Source organism: Perca fluviatilis, chromosome 18, assembly GCF_010015445.1.
Source record: "Perca fluviatilis chromosome 18, GENO_Pfluv_1.0, whole genome shotgun sequence".
In the NCBI taxonomy this organism is placed as follows: Eukaryota; Metazoa; Chordata; class Actinopteri; order Perciformes; family Percidae; genus Perca; species Perca fluviatilis.
In genome coordinates this window covers 24,053,937-24,079,378 of record NC_053129.1, presented here as the reverse complement: position 1 = coordinate 24,079,378, position 25,442 = coordinate 24,053,937, and the positions used below count along the sequence as shown (strand labels likewise).

At 39.9% G+C, this 25,442-nt stretch overlaps 1 protein-coding gene across 1 annotated transcript in view; it reads right to left on the bottom strand.

Moving 5' to 3' along the window:
* Positions 1 to 10,786: 10,786 nt before the first annotated feature.
* Positions 10,787 to 25,442, bottom strand: part of tmem121ab (transmembrane protein 121Ab) — a 38,540-nt gene continuing 23,884 nt past the window's right edge. Inside the window, exon 2 of the mRNA XM_039781674.1 lies at positions 10,787 to 13,606. Coding sequence (XP_039637608.1) covers positions 11,809 to 12,747 — 939 coding nt within the window. The 5' untranslated portion in view covers positions 12,748 to 13,606 and the 3' untranslated portion in view covers positions 10,787 to 11,808. The remainder of the gene's footprint in view (positions 13,607 to 25,442) is intronic.

The following is a 25,442-nucleotide window of genomic DNA, read 5'->3' as shown; positions in this document are numbered from 1 at the left end:
TATTTCCACATCTGAAGTCCCTAGTTACTTCTCAGATTAAGATGAGTGTTCTGCAGAATGAGTATACTTTTGATATTTAAAGTCGATTTTGCTGATAACACTTAATACTACACTTTTACTTGGAATGTTTTTTCCAGCAATTTGGCATTGCACTTCCGTTAAGATGGGGGGCTTAAGAGAAACAACATATGCATCTAGGCATCCTGACTTTTAGTCCCTATAGTCCAAAAACACTGGGTCCTACACTTCCCATGATGCAACTTTGTAACTTAAAACTTTAGAACGCTCCCTTCAGAGCCACAGAAGACCCTTATACAATTGTTTGGATAGGCAGTGATAAACTGAACTTAAAGCTACAATAATAATTAATAATTACTTTTATTTATATAGTGCCTTTCATGAAGCCCAAGTGCACTTTACAGAATTACTGTGGCTAAGCTAAGGGAGGTTGTAGGCTGGTGAACAGGTGGTGTTTCAGGATTTTTTTAATTTATTTTTTTAAATGTCCAGGGATGTAGCATTTCGGTTATCTGCATGGAAGGTGTTCCAGAGGGATGGGTCTGCAACTAAAGGCTCTGTCTCCGAAGGTACAGAGTCTGGTGTGGGGAATGGAGAGCAGGACAGCGTCTAAGGACCGCAGATTTCGGTTTGGGGCGTATGGATGAAGGAGGGCGGAGAGGTACTGTGGGGCCAGGGCACGGAGGGTAGAAAGCAAAGAAATACCAGGATTTGAAGTAGAGAGAGACCTCTTCCTGTAGCTCTCCCTTTCCCCTCTCTGTCGTACGGCATATGCATGCGCAGAATGGCCAATAGGAATGCTCTCTCTCTCTCTCTCTCTCTCTCTCTCTCTCTCGGAAATGACCTGTGATTGGCCAAAGCATATACAGTAGAATAATTATCTTCCAACAACATCTTGTACTAAAATGGTCTTTTCTATAATTAATTCATTATTGTAATATTCAATTAACACAGTTACAACACTTGAGGACATCTTTAGACTTGCTGACTCAAAAGATTTCCCGCCCTTAAACCAGAAGCCAAATTACACGGTGCAGTTTTCAGAGTTTTGATGTGAGCAGTTTAAGATAATATTTCTTAGTGAAATAACCCTTAAGGTAAAGTTAATGAGTTTGATGTACTTCTCAGCTATTCTGTTGCACCAGCAGAGATTAAAGTGCTTTTCAACAAAAGTCATTTATGTCCCCTCAAAAATTCTCTAATATATTCTGGCCATACTCTGGTTTGATTGCATCCTTTCTTTTTTCGTTCTGTTGGCCGTGCTTTTCTTTCAAAAATTCACTGATTTTTAATTAAAGTTCTTCCAATCATGTCAGCTGTGGATACATCCACACTTGGTCAACGCTCAAAGTACATTAATATCATGCAACAATACTTTTTCAATTTTTGTGAAATGTTTGATATTAGATAAATAAATCATCTGCTTTTTGGTTTAAGCATCCCTGAAAAGAATATCTAAATGAATGAGTCCTACTTATGATTTAGACGTTGCTGCAACCGCTTGTATATTTCCCTGAGTGAACGGTGAATAATGATATATTGGTCCTTACTGCAAACTTGTCTTGTGCGATAATCAAGCTCAAGAGCTCTGCACCCAGACAGAGTGATTGCAAACAATTTTTTATTTATAGTGACGGCTGGCAACATGTGAAGAGTCCATTGATGGGAAAGTGATGGGAAAAGTCATGTTTTGATTGAATCTTGCCTCCATCAATCTGGATTCTTCGCTATTAGCACCAGTAGGGGGCAATGTTGTACCAGGATTAATGTCCCAGTGTCATAGACAAACTTTGTTACAGCTCAGTGTGAAATGTAAATGGAGCTCCTTTACCCAAGTGAATAAGACTCTGACAGTCTGATATAAAGTTTCAAATATCAAACTGTGACTATACTCAAACCATGACTGGAATAAATGCTTCCTATAAGATTCCCTGCACAGAAAACATTCTGCACATAATTTGTTAATGATGGATGTCCATATTCTTCATCAGCCAGCAGACTGGCAGCCATCTGGTGAGACCAGCATGGACCGTGCAGGCTACTGGTGCCTCTCCCTAATGAGACACCCTTTTGGCTACCGTGCTGCAGTTAACAAGCTTCTCTGTCAGCCGTGATCTTGTGCACTGATGAGTTCCCTCTCTGCCCCCTAACAAGTCGGTTTGGGCAGCTACTGAGGGTCTCCTGTGAATGCCGGCTTAGCTCCACTCTACCATTTGTTGTGCCACAGTTAGAGACAAGGCCCACGCATCCTGGCCTCCACATATACACCACCATAATCTTGCTTTGGAAAGTTGTTTATCTGTTCACCCACCACCCCCGCAGTTACAGCGTGGGGACATTTTCTTTCCTTGTTTGTGCCTTGCCAGTATTTTTTGACTCCACTCTGCTGTTTTGGTAAATCGCTGCTCTGCTGTAATGGATGGGGAACAAACTGGGCTCCTGCTTGCTGCAGTCCCTCTTAAGGGCATCCTGTGCTGCTGAACACAACGGGTTGTCGCCCTTGTTTTCTTTAATACTGGTTTGTTTGGCTTTCTCTGTAGCATACTAACATTAGCTGGGGAACTCTGACTGAACATTTTTGTTGAGTTATTTCAACCAAATTACAAAGCAAGGATTTTCTCACTTACCTCTTGTGGTGTTTATTCAAGCAGATAGTTTTGGTTTTGAGATATTGTCTCATATATTTCTACCTCGCATAATTCAATGGAAGTGAATTTTGTTGTGGTGCTCACAATCAGAACACTGAAAAAAAAATACATTAAAAAAATTCAACAGCAACATCTCTCCCCAGAAACAATGTACCGGCTACTCGAGATAATCCACAGACCTTGCTGTGAATATTTTCACTTGAACTACTTTTTACTAAAAATAAATAAATAAATGTTATGATAAAAACTGTTGACAGAAAGTAGTTTGGATTTTCCAGAATAGCTGTAATCTCTCGTATAAAAAAAAGTGTTCTTTCTCCCTTTTTGGCCTCAGTCTGTCAATCTGGTGACATGTAACACTTGAAGGTCTCTTGGGTTTGTGGGTAATAGTGTTTGTTAAATCAGTAGTCCAATCCTTTTTGGCTTCTAGCCACTAAAAATGAAGCAATGGTTTTCTTGCCGGCTCTTATCACAGATTGCAAATGTCACTGGGCAGTGGATAGTTCAACCACGGAATGATTTTTGCTTTCTCAGATTGTTTTATTTGAACAAGTTTTAGTCACATTAAGATGTAAAATAATTCACAAACAAAAACAGTGCTTATAAAAAGAAAAAGACATTTCTCACTTTCTAGACAAAATAAGCGATTCACATGACAAATTCTAAGCATTGTGACAGTAAATTGTGGGGCTGGATTTTTAGCAATTTCTATTAATACAAATGTCAAAGGAATTTTGAATTGTCCTCTGGAAGAGAACCCATAGGTTAAATTAGTTTCTCTTTTTAGATTGTTGTGAGCTAACCCTTTGGATCATGATGCTTTTCAAAGTACTGTACAGCATTTAAAGCAAAACATTTCAACACAGCACATAAAAACATTTTTCAATACAGTTTGGTGAACTGTACCCTCAACACTGATCTTGTCATGTTGCTTCTTTTCATTGGTTTCCTTGGCATTAAAACCCAGGTACTCTTTTTGACCCTGTGTTCCACCTGGCTTTTTGTTCAGCAGTCAAACATCCACTGGCTGAGTCCATTTAAAGTTTGTAAGCAGTCCAAAATCCTTGAGTGGTACATTGCTATCGCGCACCGTGACCTTTCCCTGGCATTTAAACCGTCTGCAAACTTTATAACTAGATCAAATTAAAATAAACTGAATAATGACGAGGACAGTGACATTATCGGAGCTGTAACCTGTTGTCACTGGATGTTTTGGGTCTTTTTTTTTTTTTTTTTTTTAGCAGCCAATAATGAAGCCACTTCTAAAATGGCACAGAAATCAAGTCATAAACTCAGAGGACAGTCAGCTGTTTTCACAACTAACAGCAGGACTTTTTACCACATTGCACACTCAGCTTTCATTTATGCGTATCTGTTTATGGCAGCCCCCACAGTCTGTTCCCTTGTGCGTTGTGGTTCAGTAATTAATCCATTCTGCACACGCTGTACAGTTCATGACGGTAACAGAACACCTTCTTATCTACGTATATATGAATATTAAGAAGTCAGCCCTGGTGAAGGTAACAATGTGCAATGGAGACTGATTGATTTGATTAAACCATCTGGAAAATCTAATGGTGAGTGCACTGGGACCTTTAATCAAGGTTATGGTTAGGATGTGTAGTGTGCCATAAATCGCTGAGCGCTGTGGACTTTTGCTAATCCACCGACATCCATTATTACGAGAACACATTAGTGTTGGACAGAGTCCAAGGTTTGCATTTATTGTAGCCTAAAATATAGATTCACACAGAAATCTAATTTTAAATTAAAACAATTTGTTATCCATAATTAAAATTGGATGCTTCCTCCTATTAGTGAATAACATTTTGTTATATTTAGTAAATGATTAAATATATAAATCAATAGCCTACTATTTTCAATTGTGTGTTTTTTCTTTTTTTTCTTTCTTCTTTCATTAACATAATCTGTGTTTAATTGAATTATGTTAATTAATTAATTAATTAATTAACATAATTCAATTAAACACAGGTAATAAATTAATTAATTAATTAATTACGTTTTCCAATTTTCTTTTCTTTTCTTTAAACACGTTTAATCTTTCTGGTCTTATCTCTTACACATTTGTATTATTATTCCTTTTTTTCATGTGATGCCTATTGTGATACATTTCTAAGTGTATGTATTGTTACACCATTTCCTTTGAACCGGCAATGTTTGATTTGATTTTTTTTTTTTGTTTGCACCTGAATGGTACTTGTTTTAAGCTTAATTAATTCTTATTTTTGCCACGTGGGGTCAGCGCAACAACCTGTAAATGCAACGTCGACATATCATGTAAAGTTGGTGCAAACAGTTACGTTGTTTGTTTACGCCACACACTGAGCAACAACGGAGAGTCTTGTTTCTGGCCACCTGACTAATGCAAGTCCAATCTTCAATTTAGCTCTGTTCATTTTTCCACTAACTAATGAGGAAAATATCTAGCTTTTCTTACTGGGAGTTAAATGAGAATATCATACCACTTTCTTGTCTGCGCATTAAGTAAAGCGGAAGGAGCCAGCCGACGATTACCTTTAGCATAGCATAGCATAAAGACGGAAAGCTGGCATAGCTCTCTCCAAGGTTCAGAAATACACCTCCCAGCATTTGTTAAGCGTAGTAACGTTAGTTAACATGGTGTATCTTGTTGGTTTAATCCACATAGCAATGTAAAAACAACACATGGTTTAATGTGAAATTAACCACCATAAATATAATGTTAAGAGTAAGCCCTTGCTCTCACACACAGGTGTTTTAAATTAGTCTTGCTGATTATAGGCTACCTGCTCAGGTTAAAATGGGTGAAGCTACAGTGCACAGGGAGTTACATGTCACCAAACTTAACGTATGAGTGAACTAGTTTGCGTCTACCTTAGCTTTAAAGTGCCCATATTATGCTCATTTTCAGGTTCATAATTGTATTTTAAGGTTGTACCAGAATAGGTTTACATGGTTTAATAAAAAAAAAAAAAAACATATTTTTGTTGTACTGCACAGCTCTCTCTCACTGCTGCAGATCCTCTTTTCACCTGGTCTCTGTTTTAGCTACAGAGTGAGACCTCTTTTCTTCTTCTTCTTCTGTACTATCTTTGGTTGCACTCGCACATGCGCAGTAGCTCAGATGTAGATCATGTCAGCTAGCTAACTCTAGACACAGTAAAAGAAAGCCTGTTTCAGTCAGTTACAAGGCAGGATTAGCTGGGAGACTTCTAAATGAGGGCGCACATGTAAGTAGTTCTTTTGTAGATTATGGTGAACTTGTGTGTGTTGTAGCAGTGCTTCGCTATTGAGAACGAGGTAGCATGCTAGTGTTAGCATTAGCATGCTAACGCTACAAGCTAACGGTTGTGGTTAGCCAGCTCGTTTCGGCTTGTGACGTCACAAGCCGTGCAGATTTCGAACAGCTCACCTGGAGACTGGAGGCAGTACACATTCAGAAACCGTATCTTACTCAAAACAGCATGGATGGATTTTTTTCAAAGTTTGTATGCATGGAAGCACCAGAGACACAAAAGAACACCCCAAATCCTCATAATATGGGCACATTAAAGTAAGAAAGATATGATTATTATTGTCACACAAAGAAAATGTGAATATGTCTATAAATCTGCTTAACAATCATAGAAAAAAGACGCTCCTTGCAGGCCTAACTGTGGAACTCACCTGAGAATCATCACGTTTTCTTCAGTAGCAGAGTAATACAGTGGTAGTTGTCTGTACATCCATGGGAACATTGCATTCAGAAACTGCTAAAAGCTAATTTGGCATACTTTAAATGGGGCTTAGTAACTTGCAAAAATGTAAACAAATATGGGCTAAAATAATTGCGGGGCTGAAGTTGTAGCCTGCTCACTCACTCCATGGCAATATCATTAGCCTATACTTCCTGTTTGATGTTGGGTCTTCTTAACCCACAGTATCATACTTGTGAAAAAAAAAAAAAAAAACACTAATTGCCACAGCGAGCTGTGAATATGCAAATATATGGCTGCAGAAATTCCATCATCCAAAACACACTTTGTCTCACTTACTTTTGGCAAGAAGGTTATTGTATGTTGACCAAACCTCCAATGGACAATAAATGTGTTGCAGTTTTATGATAGAAGAGCAGTCAGAGTGATTTCCATATAGATTACTGTGCGCAGTGGGTAGTGCAGTCAAAGGCGCGTGTAGCCAACAAAGTGATTGGCGTGAGAACAGAGACATTTATTAACGAGTGAAGCGCCTGAGTGGACAAACTCCTACAATCAGCAAATTCAAATGTGGTCAAGAGAGAGAGTCTGTAATACTGAAAATGCTACCCTCATCTGATTGTTTCTGATTTAATTTAGCTGAGACTAAGTGCTACAGGAAGTAATGGTTACACAGTAAATCAGAGGCAGAGAGAGAAAAAGCGCTTTTACCGAGTTATTACATATGGAGAGAGCACAATTACATTGCTAAAGCACATGCCTGGGGATTTATGGATGAATCCCTCGCTCAGAGGGTCTAGGAAAGGTGATCTGTTGCAGAGGCAGCCACAGGTGATTTATTCTTTTTCCAAATTTGCCATTCACTTTCTCCCCTTCAACCACTTGCGCAGACAAGATTTATTCAAACAATAGTGGCATTATGCTATGAGCCTAACAATGAGCTGTGATCCAGACCACAGAAAAGATTTGGTCTCAGTCACAGACATAAAGGTTCTAAATAGTACCAAGGAGGGGCTTTTTTTCATACAGGGGGGACCTTTTTAATTAACTTCTAGACCTAGTTCTCCATTCCCATTCTTGGAAAAAACATTTTGCTTGCTCTACTGTTTAGACAGCATAAGAGAGATTTAATAATGTGAGCCAACCAGGACATCATATGCCAACGTGGGCTCCACAATCTCAGACATTTTGTCACCTCACGATGCTGCATCTTTAGCTCTGTTCGAGTTAAGAAGGTGATACACTAGTCATTTCAACATTTAGATTTACAGCTTATTTACATTTAACAAATCATTTTGTGGTGCATGAGGTGTAATTTGATTTTATTTTTTTTAATCTACTTCTTTTTGTTGCATGGCCGCAAAACTAGATGAACTGCTGTCCTCGCTAATAAGGATGCTCTAAATATAGAGACCTGGATGTGACAATACAGGGTGCAAGCTGACACGATTTTGAGGGATTATTTATTGGGGTAGAGCAATTTCTCTTCCTGTGGGTGACGGATGATTGACAGTAAACAGTGTAATGCAATATTAATGTTCAATAATTTAAACAGCGAAGTTAGGCACAGTTGAAAAAAAAAAAACGTAACAGGAACTGGTTGCACCCTTTTTCCCAACAGCATATTATGCAATAATGCAACAGCGATGTCCTGCGTTTGAGTAAACAAGCCAAAAATGTAGATTATCTGAACCGCTTTATTTGGATTTGAAAGTGAGTGCAACCAAAATGTCAGTAGTAATCTGTCATTGCACAGGAAAACCATGCACCTGTACTACGGTTAGTAAGGTTGGTCAAGGTTGAACCAGTGGTCTGTAAACTGTGATGGATGTTTACTACAATGAACTGTTTTGGGTAACGTTGCTTTCACATCAAACGTCCAACAGGGCTTAGTTTGCATGTGGTCGTGCTAAGAATAAAGTGCAGCACGCAATCCCACAGAACAGCTATATTGGCTGCGACAGACATCAAAATGTAAACAATCACAATATTAAATTTCTTTCCTGGTATCGCATCCTCCTTTCTCGCCATGTCCTGTTAAGGCCAGAGAGTAGAGTTAATTTACTCCAGGAATTCAAAGATCCTCAATTCTCTCCAGTAAAATGATGACCATCATAACTTCCATGCCAGAATTTCAGTGGACACGCAGGTCAGCATATTTGGGGTCAACATTTAATTAGTTTGAACTTTTGCCACAAAACCTGGCAGAAAATCAGGGTAGTACAAGCTTGAGAGATAATTAGTCTTGCACTTCTGGTGTTAAAAGACACATCATAATTTTACCGTTTGCTCTTGTTTTCTCTTCCAAATAAGATTGGCTGTGGCTACTGCTTGGGTTTATTTGAAACCTGCATGATTGTCTGACTATGTGTGTTTTTTGCTCTGATTTCCTTTTAACGATTCCCAGATCTCAGCAATTTACTTGGTGAGTACAATGTTATTATTACCGACAGGAATCAGCTATGAAATTCAGGAATTGCTCTCAACTGTTTACTTTACAGTAATGACAATGCATAAATAAATATAGTAAAATAAAATATAGATAATATGTAACATATAAAAACAATATATAAGCATATAAACAACTTTCTAAAGCCATGAAGAATTCAACAGTAGGAAATACCTTACAAATAGAAGCAAAACTACACTATGTCAAAGTGATCTAATATGTTTGTATTTCATGTGGCAGTTATTAGGCCTTATGGTGCAGAGTTACTGTAAGACAGGAGCTGAACTGAAAACAGACAACCAGAATGAACTGGATGTGCCTGTAGAGATATGCCTCAGAAATACTTAATACTCCAGCAAGAACAATCAATATCTTTCGACAATAGAGATTCCAGATAGAGACTGTCAGTTTGTACAGATACTGTAAGCCCCAAACTGATCCTTCTCACCCAGTTTAACGATTTGGTTGTGTGATGAGCTTGAAGCAACAATATAGTGGGCGTGGGGAATTAAAGCACCGCTTCTTGCGATGCCGTCACTTTCTTAACAGGGTTTTGTGAGTTTTCCTCTCTGTGTTTTGCATATTTTGCAAAAAAAACTTCCTAGTTTATGAGCAAGCAAATATACTGTAACTTGGGTCTTGTAGCAATTTGCCAACCAAGCACAATTCTACCTGAATATAACTATAAATATAATTAAGCTGTTGCAATAGCTGTCTTGTTTTTGCTGAGGATATTTGGCAGTACTGTGGGCAAACCTACTTACGTCTTTCCTCCTTGCAGTTTACCCCTGCAAATGAGGGGCCCTTTAATTAATAATAGCTTTGATGCCAACGGTTAGTCATATATACCTTTGTAAATTATAATAGGACTGAAGTTTGCTCAGGTCTTTGCAGTCCATTTAGTCTAATTTTTAGCTCCAATGGTGCAAATAAACAGCTTTGAACTATTCTAAAAACCATGAATGATCTTTGTCCTCCATTATGCTTGAAAGATTAGTGATTAGTGTTAACAGAACAAAAAAGCAAGTGGGAAGGCGATAAAGAGAACTGGGAGGAAAAGGGAGAAACAATTTGAGAAAAGGTCATACATTTTAATCACATTTTAAAGATTCATTTATTGCTTCTTTTCCCCAAATGTGATAGCCTGAGGGGTAGAAAATTAATGCCGGAGGCCAGGAGGAGGCTCCTCAGCCTAAATATGTATGTGCTGTGTAGATTCTTTGATGCAAAACATAACAGAAATGGCTTTGCTGTTAGGTAGCTGTTGCTTTCAAGTACAACAAGAGCACCAAATACTCCTCAAGTTAAAGCTTTAGTGCGTAACTTTTTGATGTAAATAAACGTCCGTTACATTCAAGCCATTGCCAAATGAGTTGCTACAAAGCTAATTAAGACAATCAGCTCCACACAACTCTCTCTGTTTTTCTCAGTATGGCTAAGTTCAGAAGATTGTGGCGTCCGGTGACTTTCCCGCACAGAAATTCTTCTGAAGAGTCCATCATGTTTTTTTGTCCTCCTTGGCTACAGTACTAGCAACTGCGTGGAGGAGAAGTGGATGCGCCGGCAGTGTTGTTGTCATTACTTAGAATTCCTCATGGGGGCGACAGAAACTACGCACTATAGCTTTAACTAAAAATAATAGTATTATATTAATATTATTTAATCAGAATTTGGAAAAAGAAACCATGCCCTCATAATTATTCTTTTATTCATACTTTTATTAAAACATCATTGGCCTCCAACAAGTAAAGAATGTACATAATAATAATAATAATAATAATAATAATAATAATAATAATAATAATAGTAAAACTGAAGAACTTCAGAAAAAGGTATTTTCTGTTTGTTATAGTTTTTATGCTTTATCTTTTGTCAATTCTTCAGTGAGGCGTTCTCTAGTCTCTCTTCATTATCTGTCTTCAAGGCTTCCGCTAGTTTTAGAGGAATGTACAGTACAAGAAACAAAAAGTATCTTACCCCATCATATTAGTTTTTTTTTTTTTATCACTGACTACATATTTTGTCTCATTTGTAATTCATCATACACCACACATCAACCACTCCCACCTGTTCCAGAACAATTTGAAAAAACCTAAACCTCCTGTGGTAAACACGTATGCTTGCAGGTACACATACTCTATAGACTAGTGTGCGTACACATAGACACACGCACACACACAAACACACACACACACACACGCACACACACACACACACACACACACACACACACACACACACACACACACACACACACACACACACACACACACACACACACACACATTAGAACACACGCTTGGATGCCTGCAGTGGATGGTATAGTGCTGAGCTCCGGTGCTTTAATCAGACCTTTGGTCGCAAAGCGCCACACTGACCGAGGCAGCAGCTTCCACAGAGCTCATTTCTCAGCAGAACCAAACCGAAGGAAAAGCATTCGTCTGCCACAAACCTTGCTCTAGCACAGCACAGGTATCCCCCCACCCCCCATGACTGACCCTTGTCACTCAATTCTCCTCCTCTCCATCATTGCATCACGCTGAGTGGTATGTCCTTTGATGCTAGAATTCAAAGGAAATGCCACAGATGCACTGTCGAAAAAATGACCTTTAAAAAATACAAGATACTCACCGAAGGGGGACCAACTGTCCATTTTTTCACAACATAATGTCACCAGGCTGCGCGCTGTGGAGATTGTCTCTAATAAAAGTTCAAACTTTTAAAACATTTGAAACAATTAAAAACACAATAGCACGATAAAAACCTTTGACTTGTTTTTAAAGTCTGCACACTGCACTCAGTCAAGTGTAGGTTTACAGTTTGTTCTGACAGGCAGGTGATGCTGAAAATCTCTTTTATGGTTTCACAGCAGTTCATGTTGGCTTGACAAGAGCAGAATATCATCCTGTCATGCAGCTGATTTCTCTATCTACCTCCAATCCTGGAGCTTTCATAAAAAGCAGTCAGTTTCTAATGGTGCTCAGTCCAGCGCTGGTGGTCATGTGTCAATGACATCCTGCGCAGGCGAAGGTTCATGTGGCAAACTGGTGGAGTTGGGCAGCGGCTGTGTGTGGCTGTTCTGCTGCAGCTCTAGCGCCATGGCGTTTTGCGGGTGGGGGAACTCCTTCACTTGTCTGCGGTACTCCAGGAAGGTGGACGCCTTTGTGGCGATGGCGACCACGTTCTTTCCGACAAAGATGGTGGAAACACGGCTGTCCTGAAACAGCACCATGTTAACACCTCGTATGAGGATAGTGACCACATTTATGGTGACCAGGCTCAGAACTGGGTACAGCATCATCTTCTGGGGCGACATTTGCTCCCCCTGCATGCTGATTTCACTGAGCGACACGCAGGGCAGGATGAGCAGCAGGATGTAACAGTAGAAGAACATCAGGCCCTCGGCCCAGATGGGCAGGCCTGTCCGCTGGGGCTCCCACAGGTTGGCTTGGATATCCAGCAGGTCCAGCAGGTCCAGAGCCACCCAGAATAGACGACTCCTCATGTCCTCCTTCTTCCGGAAAGTTCTCACATATTCCATACTATCCAGAGCCACTAGAACCAAGTATAAGCCTGGTACACATACAGATAATAATAACGTCAAAGCCTTCCGGGCCACCGTCTCCAAACTTTTCCTGTCTGCCTTGCAATTCTGGAAGACAAAGTAGAGCTTGATCTCCAGCACAAAGATGTACAGAAACCACAGGATCATGGCGTATCCTCGTCGGGCGGTGCGCACCTCAGCACCGACCCACACTGCCACATATCGCAGCACTATGAGGAAGCATACATCCCCTACCAGCACTATAATACACACACCAATCTTTCTGGGACCCTGGTTCTGCTCCACCAGGTAGGCGTCCATGAAGGCCATGCTGGTCATGATGACGATGGTGGTCAGGCACACGTGGCGTTTGTCTGGTGGCGGCAACACCATGGCGAGGGCACCTGCTGGCTCTCAGTCTCACTCCCCAGCTTTCAAAAGCAGAAATAGTTCAGAAGAAAACGGCACTGTGTAACCTTTACGGTTGGAGAAAATAAATTCTGTTAAAGGTGCTCCGACAGCTCTGGTGTGCACAGGAGCAAATGTCTGGCTAGTGTGTCTAATATTAGAACAAAACTATAAGTCAATGCACTAATAGTCCGCGAGAGGAGGATGGTTATAGCTGTGTAGAAGCAGAGCAGTGTATAGAGTCAGCTGAGAAATGCTGGCTGCTGATTGCTCTCAGACCATGTGAAAACAGGAACATCACCTCGTTACTCAACGAACTTCCATTGATCCGCCTCTGCCCCTTAGCAGCAACTACACCAAGTGCTCTACAGCTGACACACCATGACTGATAGTAATCCACACACAGTCAAATGGAGAATACTCTTAGCGCAGGCTCGGTCTGATAGACATGTGATGGGATTGCGGGACACGGGGCTGCAGTGTAGAAATGTTTATGGGGGTGTTTATTTTTGTGTGAGACCGTGCAGTAAACAGGAGTTGTATGCGTTCCCGTGCTGCAGCTCAGCGTGTGCGAGGAATTCCTCTTTAGATACTTCTGTAGACGATGGTGCAGTGTGTGTGGCTCCTTGCAATCCTGCAGTGTGTGTGAAGGAAAATGGAGGAGAGAGAGGAGAGGAGGCTGCAGTGGCCAGAGGCCCCCAGCCGCCATAAATCACAGAGACAGCAGGTCAACGGCCCATGAGGCCTTTCGTCTGACGCCGGCTTCCCTGTGGGAAGGCTCTTACAACGGGTTGAAGATCCATTCTTCCCCCTTCCTGTTGCCACGTGCCAGCCTCTCCACAGCCTAAAAGAGGGGGAAATAAAGAGAGGAGAGGGAGGGGGAGGGCAGAGAAAGGAGAAAGAAACCTGTCAGCACTACTAGGCCATATAACACAGTTTTCATTGCCAAAGGCCCTCCACATATGAGGAGCCAAACAATGTGTCAGCTTGGCTCCAATATAGCCTGTTTGACTATTGATAGGGCAGAACATATTGCACATGTTACAGTAAGACTGCTTCAGGATGTCATTACCTCTCTGTTGTCTGTAATCTGTCACAAGACATGGGGATATATGGCTTAATATTCTCCGATGGTAATGTTATTATATTCAGCATATTTGGGGACATAATACCCAGTAGTGTAATTTTGAGAGTTGAATTAATAGAGGATTTTTTACAACAAATTGTAGAAACCAATTTTAAAGTCTCATATGGAGCTGCTCTGCACCTCTTTTTCTTTTTTCTGCATTACTTGGCACTACATTTCCTTCTTAGGCGAGGGTAACTGGAAAAACGATGGTAAAGAGTTCATTTCCTGCAAGTTTTGAGTCAGTCTGGTGTACTGTAGTTTCTAAACTGAAGCAAGGAAATTATGATTGCAGTATGTATAGCATTTTTCCTAGAGGATTAATAGGTAGTGTTTTCCATGGCGTGTCAGAAATTCATTGCACAGAAAACAAAACCACATTTCAACTATGTGTTTGTTTAGTATTCCATTTGATATGTGTGTTGAAGCGTGTGACGGGTTAGGTCGGGGGGGAGGGAAGCTCTCATCAACAGTCCAGTCGGAGGTTTACAGCACTTTCTAAAAAAGAAACTGTACAGATGCCGAGCGCTAAACTCACCAGCAGGAGCCCACCATGTGCACTGGCCTCGTCTATAACAGTGTGTCTAAATATTAGCATAGAGAGCAAACAAGGCTCGGTAAAAGAAAGTGAAATGTGTTCATTGAGCAGAAACATCTCCCTCGGTTTGAGTTTGGTGACCTTTAACAAAAACTAGAATTTATCTGTTGCTCTGTTCTGCTCTGTTCATTTCTATCTGCTACTGTCACTGGTTCCTTCAGGAAGAACACAAATAGCCTTAATTACATGAGTGTTTCTGTCAGCTGAGGTACGTTTCAAATCAAGATATGACCGTATCAGAGAGCACCGGCAGCGCTCCTGTAACCAAACTTATTTGGCTAAAGCAAGTGACTGAAACTTGTGTCCCTACAATATGTAGCCATCCTAAAATATTCTCAAGTGCAATGTACCTACAATGGCACACAGACCCAGATATTAATGTTTTCAAAGAACAGGGTATACCTGACCAGTTAGTTTGACACAGTTTATTTCAGTATTTCTCAACATCATAAAAAGAACTGACAACTTAAAGAGCCTACAGTGTGTATAAACATTAAAAATAGATCTTAAAAGGCTACTCCTGTGAGTTAGAATTGCTTTTCCATAAAGATGGGGGACCCACAAGAGACTGATTTTAATGAAGGTCAAAATCAATGCAACAGGGAACGCCCCAGCGCCATCAACTGCAACATCTCTAGTTCGTATCTTTGATGCATGTTGTTCCCTATCTCTCTCCCTCATTTCATCGTGAGAAAACAGCCAGGCGGTAGTTATAAATGTCAATAAGTTGTTGAAAAAATTGTTTAACATAAAAAAATAATAATAATAATAATAAAAACACAAATTTGCTTTTTTGTTTAGCATTAGCATTAGATGAGAAGAACAATGCTAACTCTCACGCCTGGTTAGCTTAGCTTAGCATAAAGATTTGAAACCAGGCGAAACAGCTAGCCTGGCTCTGGCTAAAGATATTTGGATTTGCATTTTTCAACATCAACATCAATAAAATAAGAAATGCTAGACCTTAAATGTGTCCTCAACAGTGTTTCTAACAGAAATGGAAGGCCAAAGCTTAAATGTGTGCTCTTGCCATTTACAGGTCAGTTTAGAAAAACAATTGCTAAACTTTTAGTGATATTGATTGGATTCATTGTAAAAAGCCAATCCAGAAACGCATATTGTTCCACCACTATGTTTACTTTTCTAAATCAAAGGCTTCTATTTCAAGGCCATTTTGACTAACTGAGCTCTTGATATGAGAGATTTAAGTACGTGATAAATAACTATGAGTTTGATTTCAGCTATGCTGTGTGAAATCACCTTAGCAAAATGGGCTTTTGAGGTTTTTGAATGAGATCCAGAGAATGTTGAGTGTTTTTTTTTCCTACAGAAAATACCTCTCTTACAGGAAAGAACAACAACAGCCGTAGAGCTTTGATAGCTCATTGCAGAATTGTAAATGGATGCCTTGTGCTGTGTCACTGTGACATAACCTTGTGTGTTGAAGAAGAAAAATAACATGTTACATCTAATAGCATCTGTCAAAGACTGTCAGTGGAAGCCCAGCTTAAGAAGAGCATGACACCAGAATGAGCCTCATTTGTAATCCAAGCATGAATTTGAATGTTTAAAACCCATTATGTAGAACAGTGCCTAAGTAAGAGATTAAATTCATAGGATGGTGATTAATTGACTGATTAGCAGAATGATGTGGATCATTAACATGCTATAAGGAAGGCTGCTCCCACATATACAGTACATCACATCATCATTTAAATGCCATTAATTATTTAAAAAAAGACTTTTAGATTGTTTCCCTAATGAACGGATTACAGCCCGCGTGATAATATGAGAGTGCTGCTAAATTGGATGGTTTGAACTTCCCAGGAAATATGACTTCAGCTGCGAAACATGGATCCGAGATTGGTGTGATTTTGCGTTACATGGGTGCCTGACGATCAGGAAGCTGATGAACTTTGGCAGTAATAGATGATTATTAATCATTTCTGTCATATACTGTAGAAAAAGGCCTTTGTCTGTGTGAAATGATGACAGGAGTGCTCTGCTCTGTTTTGCATATTCTGTTCAGCATTTATTATGTATAACTCAAGGCTGAATATTAGCCCTGGGTGTTGCTGCAGAAATAGAAAAAAGAAGTAAAGAAATGTCCATTGTTATTTGATTTGACAGCTGTGACGATTATCATTTCACATCTTTGCTTGACTTTTTTCCCTGCGAGAGCACGGGGCCTCTGTGTACTGCACGCTGTACATTTCAGCTTTGGTTATATGCTTCAGTTACAGCGTATTAATTATGGTGTACTACGAATGGGCAACATGGAGGGCTGTGAACTGACAGTGCAACATTTCTTCGTGGAGGGAAGGCTATTACTGTTACTGTGGTCAAGGCCATTATCTCTCTAAACAGCCAGAGTTTACTTGTCAGGCAGTTATATTAACAGTTAGCCTCCCTGACTGGCCGCAGGCTTCCACATGGATCACAAGGTTGGGGCAGCAAGTGGCATTACTGCTACTTTTTTAGTTTTTTCAGTTGTTATGAAGAACCGGAGAAGGTGTTTGGGTCGAAGAACAAGACAACCAGTACAACTGGAAAGACAGCATTTTGGCACACGATTCTCTTACTCTACCGTGTGGAAAGAAATCAAATCAAAAGCTTATAGGTTGTTTAAACGCTGCTGTTTCTAGGTGCTGCTTTTGAATATGTACGGAAACGGTTTCCTTTTAAGCACTGGCTCATCTTAATTACTTGTGTTCTTGCTATTGATGTTTGTCTTTTTTGACACAGGCTCAGAGCTTAAGGATAGTAAAGCCTTCCAAGCTTCAAGAAGCTTTTTCTTTTAAAACTGAGGTGTTCTGACACTTCATACACTTTGTGAGGGCTGTGAGCTAGCACTTGTTTACAGCAGGAAAAATGATGTGGAAGCTATGCTGTGTTATCTGTAGGCTTCAAAGAAAACGGAGATGTTTGTGCTTTTGCAAAGCCGCATTGTTATGCATTAAATGTATCATATTACATCCCCAACTCTGCTTTCACTCCAGGCTTCTGCTTACCTTTCTAATGCTTCAACACCCCAAGGATGATCAAATGTTTGAGTCAATGTCAGCAACACTGCACTGGGACGGCCCAGGTCTCAAGAGTGGTCCGTTTTGTTCGATATTTATGTCAGGTTGTCTTCATTAGGGCCAGAATGAGACCCATATGTCGTCTTGGCTGCCAGCCATCTCCATCATCTCAGCAGGTGTTCTGCGCCGTCCTTTGTGTTACAGTCAGCGCTCGGCTAGTTTTGGGAGAAGTGGCAGATTGCTTTGAATTCGCCCAGTACACAGAGTACAGCACAGCTCAGCTGAACAAACGCTTATACACAAACAGAAGCTTACCGCACAAATGTAATGCACAAGGATACACGCATGCACTCACGTGTGCATATATGAAAGCTTACACACACACACTTTTCTTGCCTGAGAGGTTGCTGACAGGATGGCCATCTGCAGGTCACGTCTTTATCCCATCATTCACAACCTGATAACGTTCTGTAACCACACACTGATCGCATACATCCTGCTCTGATTATGACATAGCAAAGTATTATATCCCCGATCCCTGAACACATGTTAAGACACGTCTCCGATAACAATCCTGCTGTGTTCAAAGATGTCAGCTTGATTCCCCCAGTGGCACTGACAAATGCGTGACATCTCGCAGGCGCTCGGCACATTTCCTTAACGTATTAAAACCACCAAACTCAGCTGCCCTTATAGGGCTTAGCCTCGTCTATGATACATTATTCACAGTTTATATCTATTGCTTCTAATGGATCAGTGTTGCGCTGTGTTGAAATTCCAAACACGTCTGTTTTGCATTTTGTTGTCAATATTTGTTACAGGGTTTAATCCTTTCCATCTATTTTGTGCATTTCAAAGGCACACACTTCAATTTGTCAAAACACAATACACAGGGTTTGTATGGTACTTGCTACTCTTAGATTTCTATTTTCTTCTTTTCTTGTTATCCCTGCATAATATGCTTGTAATTGCTTATGATGTTGCACTGGGTTAGAATGCTGAGGAGGATCTGAAACTAAGAAAAGGACCGTGTTTTGTAGCATTGGCTAAGCTCATTTTATCACCCATTATGGCTGATTAAGGCTGATCCTCACTCTACTTTGCCATGTCACATCGTGTATGTGATAAGCACTGAAGGTTCATTTCAGCACATAACTATAACTAACCCAATCTGTATTCGGGCTGTCTGTTTTAAATAGCCGTGGGTGATGATCAAACGCTGCCGAAATCATCAATCAAACATGCTGCACATGACAAAGAATGGATAGGTGCTGTGTGTAGTCTCCCATAACCGGCATTGTATAGGGTTAGATGTAGAAAAGTAGCTTAAAGGTGCTTTTATTCAACTTGACCCTCAGCAGCAGAGCTGGGGCTTTTCAACATGACAGACATTTTTTTCCCCTTGCCCTCTCTCAAATGGCCAAAATGTGCGCAGAGTCAATCAAAGTGCATTCTTTATTCACAAAGCTGGGAAAAGGATCAAATGTACTATGCCACAGTGAGTCATCATCAAAGTGGAGAGCAGCCCTCTGACATCCCACCTGGCAGTTAGTCACTGACATGGGGAGCGAAGATGACTAGTTGCCCAACGTATACGCAAGAGACAAGACACTCGTCCAAAAATGATGGTGTTTAGGTGGCTACAGCTGTGAAAAGTTTAACCTTAAGAAGCGTCTCATTTCCATTCTCTCGTAACAAGCAGTTTGGAAAAGGCTGATATCAAAAGTATCGAGGCAATTCAATGATTTACTGGACTGTACAGAAAGTCCTGATGCCACTGAGAGTCCCTTACCACTGTTCCAGTAGCTTCTGTAACTCGATGCTCCCATTGAATCCTGGGATTTACCATCCATATACGATCAATGAGTATCTCCTACAGCACTTGCTATTAGATTTTAAACCCCTTTGTGATTTTATCAAAGTTAAACCATGATTTATTTATTAGCATTCATAAAACTATACAGTAGTCCCCAATTTTGAGTGAGTTCCACCCAAACTCTGTTCTTTCTAATTTTTAAACTGTAATCTCCGCTGTATAAAAAGTGTTAACCATGTTCGGCCCTTTGTTGGATACTCAACTGGCCTCAGTCTGATATTTAACCATTATGGTCTTGGGCTTTTGGCAAATGGTGTTTATTAAAGGCAGCTTAAAACAACAATAATTTGACAAATGGAGTGACTTGCACAAGATATTCTTTTTTTTTAAGATAATTTTTTGGGGCTTTTCCCTTTATTTGATAGTGACAGTGGATAGACAGGAATGGGGGAGAGAGATGGGGGATGACACGCATATTCTTGTCAGTGCTGATTTAGGTAGTTTGCGTTATTACAAAGGTCAATGTGCTTTAAAACTTATGGAACAAAATCTGTAAGTTCTGGTTATACTTCAGGTTACACTTTCCTGCCCTGCGTCTGTAAATATAAATAATCATTAGAAAGCATTAATCAAAACTTAATGTTATTGTTTCTGAAGACTTTAAAGCAGCATAGTTTTTTTAGCCACATGTGGGTGTCAGAACAAGCTGTAAACACAACACAATATTATGACATTATGAAGTTGATAAGCCAAAAGTGCCATTTTCAACAACCATCAGACACCGAGCAATATTAGCATTCATTTAAAATTATGTTTCTGGTCCCCGAAGAAGGAGACCAATAGGAAATATCAGACTTTTTAGCAGCTAAATGCTCAACTTTGTTCACCAGCAAGTCGCTAACTGTTTCTGTCTGCTGTTTGGTGTTGAACAAGTAGCGTGCATTGGGTTCATTGGACCTTTTTTCCGGCTAAAAACATCTGCCTGCTGAGGCTGGAAACAAGCTTGAGGTGACTTGTGAGAGCGGGCCATAAAACTAAAACTATGAGCTAGAAGACACTAAAACACAACAGCGTATAGAGCTGAGGGGAACTGCAGAGTTGCTGATATTTCTCTGCGGATTAATATAAGCAATCTTTTTCACGTTATATGGTCATTTAAGTCATTTTTCATATAAAAATATTGATTAGTGCAGCTTTAAAGATAAAAAAACATGAACTTCTGCCAATACTACATGTCGTTTGAGTTGATTGATGCTTTAGCAAAAGGCTAAGGAGGCCCCTTATGTCATTGTTTAAGAGGACAAAACCAAATAAACCCAGTGAGAAATGGGGAAACACCACTACTGCTACTGTCAGTGTAAACCGAATCGTATAAAGGGAAACCCCACTCGAATTGAAGAATTATTGAAGGGTTATACCTCTGATCTTGGAAATTGCAGCTGACCTACAAAATACACTTTAATACCCAAATGTGCTTTAGCCTCTAATGCTGCTGTCAGCTCTGATCAACGAAACAGAACCTCATCCCCTGGAAATAAACCCTAATTTTCTCTCACTTTTATCAAAATTCCCAGATTGCGGTCAGTGAAGCAGGACCACATATAAATCCCAGCTGCTTTGTCCTCGGTTTTTGGTTTTGTGACTTAAACTTGAGTAATAACAATTAAGAAGTGACTGAATAATTAAGTCTAGCTTCCTTTTAATCCCTTCTGTTGAAAAAAACACACCTTAAAGCACATACTGCAACTACCCCGCACACTGATAATTGGATTGTCCCTTCAAGTGATTGTAGGACACCCCTTTAATTTTTTTAACTGAGGGCCACAAAAGCACATAAAGTGTTGCAGTGATTACCATAGCCCCTCATCTTAACACACACACACACACACACACACACACACACATGCACACACACAGTACAAACATCTCTGGCATGGCATTGAAGCGGTACCAATGTAACACACTATTACGCACTCATCTAGCTTTTAATTCTCCCATGCAAGAGTTTAACAAGCCTATTGATTTGCACATGTGATACCAGCTCTCATATTCGTTTCTCTAATGATTCGTTGGGTGAGTGATCACCCAGGGACACAAGTGAGTTTTATCCAGCGGTTTTACAGGGCGATCCATTTAATCTTTGTGTCAATAACACCCCTCCTACCCTCTTTCTCCTTTTTTAAGCTTGCTCTTTTCCATCCCTTGCAATTCCTCCTCTGTTCACTGTCACCACTCTAATCTGGCCACCCTAAGGGAGGAGGCATCCATACCTTATTCCAGTCACGCTTCCTTTCTGTTTGCTTTCCTACTTGAGGGTAAAATGACTTCCCAAAGACATCAATACCTCACAGGTCCTATTCAGTATTCATCATTTCTGTATTGGGTTAATGCAGCAAATAATGGCTAAAAATAGAGTTGCAGAGAAGAATCACCAGAGTTATATCAGGTAGTGTTTAACCACTAAAGCTCACTTTGTTTTCTATCTCAATTAAACACCCACTCACCCTGCTGCTGCCACTAGTTTGCATAAAACAGATGTGCAGGTGAGAGGGCAACATCAGTCACCTTTATGCTGCACCGTCCTCAGAGGGAAAAGTAACCGAGAAAAAGAGGAATAAGATGGAGGGAGAGGGAGAGAGGGGTTGATGCAAGAGAGCAAGGGTTGCTGTTCCACATGATTGAATAAAAGGCAAAATAGATACGATACAGGAAGGCTTTGAAGTGCTTCTAATGAGCCGGGAGTTAAAACGGATAGCTTTGCAGAGAAGACAGATTTAAATATTACCAGTCAGGGACTTATGATGAGAGTGAAAATCATGCAGAAAGAATAAAAAAAAATGTCCCTCTCAACAAGTCATTTAATCTTACATTCAGTCTTAAAAACGTATTTTCCATGAAGCAAGATGAAGAAAATCTATTGATTTTGGGAGAAATGTTCCCCATTTTAAGGATGATAGGTTTTTAAGACCGAAAATAACATCATTCACTTTCAGTTAAGATGTTTGGCAGCGAACAAGAGCCTTTGTCAGATTCTGTTCATGTGCTTTCTACTGTATTACATCTGTGAAGTGAAGCTGGGTATTGACAAAATGTTGCAAAACTTCGAACGTGTCTCACAGGCAGGGTGTTTGCTGAAGGCAACACCTGCTTTGTATGATAATGAAATGGAAAACAATATTTCACTCAGGATTAGACAATTGTTTGCCATGCGAATTCCTGAGGAGTGTAACATTTCTTGGCTTCCGCTGAGATGAGTTTGCGCATGACTCTAAACTTTAGAAGTGCATCTCTGAAAGAAGGATTCATGCAATTTATATTTAGTCAGTGGAACCAACACCAAAATAATTCACTGTGATACTGAAATGTGATAATTTGACTACTGTTGTCAACTGAATGTGGATCATAGGCTGCATACGAGCAGTCTTTTCCCTCAGGCCTTATTAGGAGTATTGCCTACTAAGGTTTTACAAGCCATTATAGACTGTGTCATTGTGAACAGACTGGTAGCTTTTGGTATGTTGTTGTGAATCTGCTCAGTGGTGTGCAGTTTTTGATGGGTAATTGATGTTGATTGCATAATTTGACTGCATGTTGCAATTCTGAGGCAGCTCTCATACATGCAATCACAGCAGTGTTGGGCAAGTTAATTGAAAAATGTGGTCAAATAGGGCTGGGCGATAAAACAATCTAGAAAGTTCAGGTCGATAACGATGATTAGCTTTGGACATATTTTACTCTATATGGATAGATCTAACAGCCTATCACACAGCAGAAATAAACGCCATTCCATTTCAGAAGGTGGGGGTAATGCGCACCAAAAGTTGTTTGCCAACCGCCAAAAAACATCAATAGTAGAAAAAGAAGTGTTTGGCTTGCACGTCAAAGTACACGTGCCAACACGAGCCCATTTCCTACGCAGAGCATTGTTTGAGCTACCGGCGGTGAAGAAAATGGAAGAAATGAGTGGAACTGAGGAGCATGGACATGAAAGTGATGGTGAAAGTGAACTTGCGTTATCCTCCAAAGCTGAGGAAATTGTTGACAAAAAAGGTAACACAACGTCAATTATATGGAAGTGGTTTGGATATCTCAAAAGTGATGAAGCACAGACTAACATGGTCTGCAAAATATGCTGTCAGTCAGTGTCGACCAAGAGGGGAAACACAACCAATCTTTTCTGTTATGTCAAATGTTTACATTTAGATGTTATTCAATATATTCTTTTATCACAAAATATATTCTAAACCAAGCCATGTTTGCACAGTTAAATGTTACATTAGGTTATTCTATTTTTTATGTTAAAGGTCCCATGACATGCTGCTTTTTGGATGCTTTTATATAGGCCTCAGTGGTCCCCTAATATTGTATCTGAAGTCTCTTTCCCGAAATTCAGCCTTGGTGCAGAATTACAGCCACTAGAGCCAGTCCCACAATGAGCTTTCCTTAGTATATGCCATTTCTGTGTCTGTAGCTTTACATGCTATTGAAGAGAGAGGGGGGGCAAGGTGGAGGGTGGGGGTGTGGCCTTGACCAACTGCCACTTTGCTTGTTTGCAAGCCATGATTTCTCACTCTTTCTCAAGGGCGGGCTAAATTCTCTCTCTTCCTCCAACTGTACAGAAATGAGGCCAAAAAACACCTGTGTGGGTGTGCGGGGCCTGTTAGGAACAATACTGACATAACTATTAATAACCAAACCAACTAAGAAATTGTGAAATTTAAAATATCATGCATTGACTATTAGAAAAATAGTGTAAGCTAGCAAGCAAACATCTACTTCTTTCATTAGTCAGCTCATGCCATCCATAATAACTCCTCTGAACAACAGCAAAACTTTGTGCAACATACTGATCCAGAGGCCAAAAAGCAATAAGGTTACTCAAGAATTTGGCAGACTTGTAATCTGATACTACTGTAGGTTTCCTGGCACCAGTGCTGCAAGATAGTGGTCAGAGGTGGAAGAAGTACTCAGATATTTTACTCAAGTAAAGTCCTGCATTCAAATGTTTACTTAAGTAAAAGTATAAAAGTATTAGCATCAACATATACTTCAAGCACCAAAAGTTCCGTTCAGTATAATATATATTATATTATTGGATCATAATTATTGATGCATTAATGTTTACATTACTTTAAAGCTATAGTGTGTAGTTTCTGCCACCCCCATGAGGAATTGTGGCTACGCAGTTGTTAGTAGCCAAGGAGGACACAGAGGATTAAAAAAACATGGTGGACTCTTCAGAAGAGGTAATTATCTTCACTCGAGTTTCTGTGAGGGAAAGTCACCTGACGCCACAAACTTCTGAACATAGCCATACTGAGAAATACAGAGAGAATTGTGTGGAGCTGATAGTCTTAATGAGCTTTGTAGCAACTCATTTGGCAATGGCTTGAATGTAACGGACGTTCATTAATATCAAAAAGTTACGCAGTAAAGCTTTGATGTTGCAGCTGGTAAAGCTGCAACATAAAGCTAATTTAAATTACTTTATATACTGCTGGATAGCTTGTGAATTTCCCTCTGGGGATCAAAAAAATCTAATTTTAATCTATAATATTACATCATAATGTATATGTTGATTATATTTTGGATTATTAATCTGAATCTGCAAAGTAACTAAAATGATGTATTAAAGGAAGTGAAGTAAAAAGTACAATATTTGCCTCTGAAAATGAAGTGTGGTAAAAGTATAAAGTAGCAGAAAATGGAAATACTCAAGTAAAGTACAACTACCTCAAAAATACAGTACTTGAGTTAATGTACTTTGTTACTTTCCATCACTGATTGTGGTCCACAATGTTAGTCAAGGGCCGGTGTTAAACGTTGCGTGATGGGTGGCCTTAGAGCCAGTGTGTCAAGACCCATAATAGACATTCAGTGACAATTATAGGTCAGGTATTTCATTATGTTCACATAAAATAAAATCTAAAATGGATTATTATAGAAGATGTCACTTCATAGAATCAATAAAATAGCTTTACTTGCACCATGAATTCATTATCATGGTGCAAGTAATTCAATTCAACACTGAACTAGCACATCACTTAGACCTTTCTACACAATGGGCTTTTATCAAGTACATCAGGCAACATTGAGATCCACTTAAAGATAATAGCA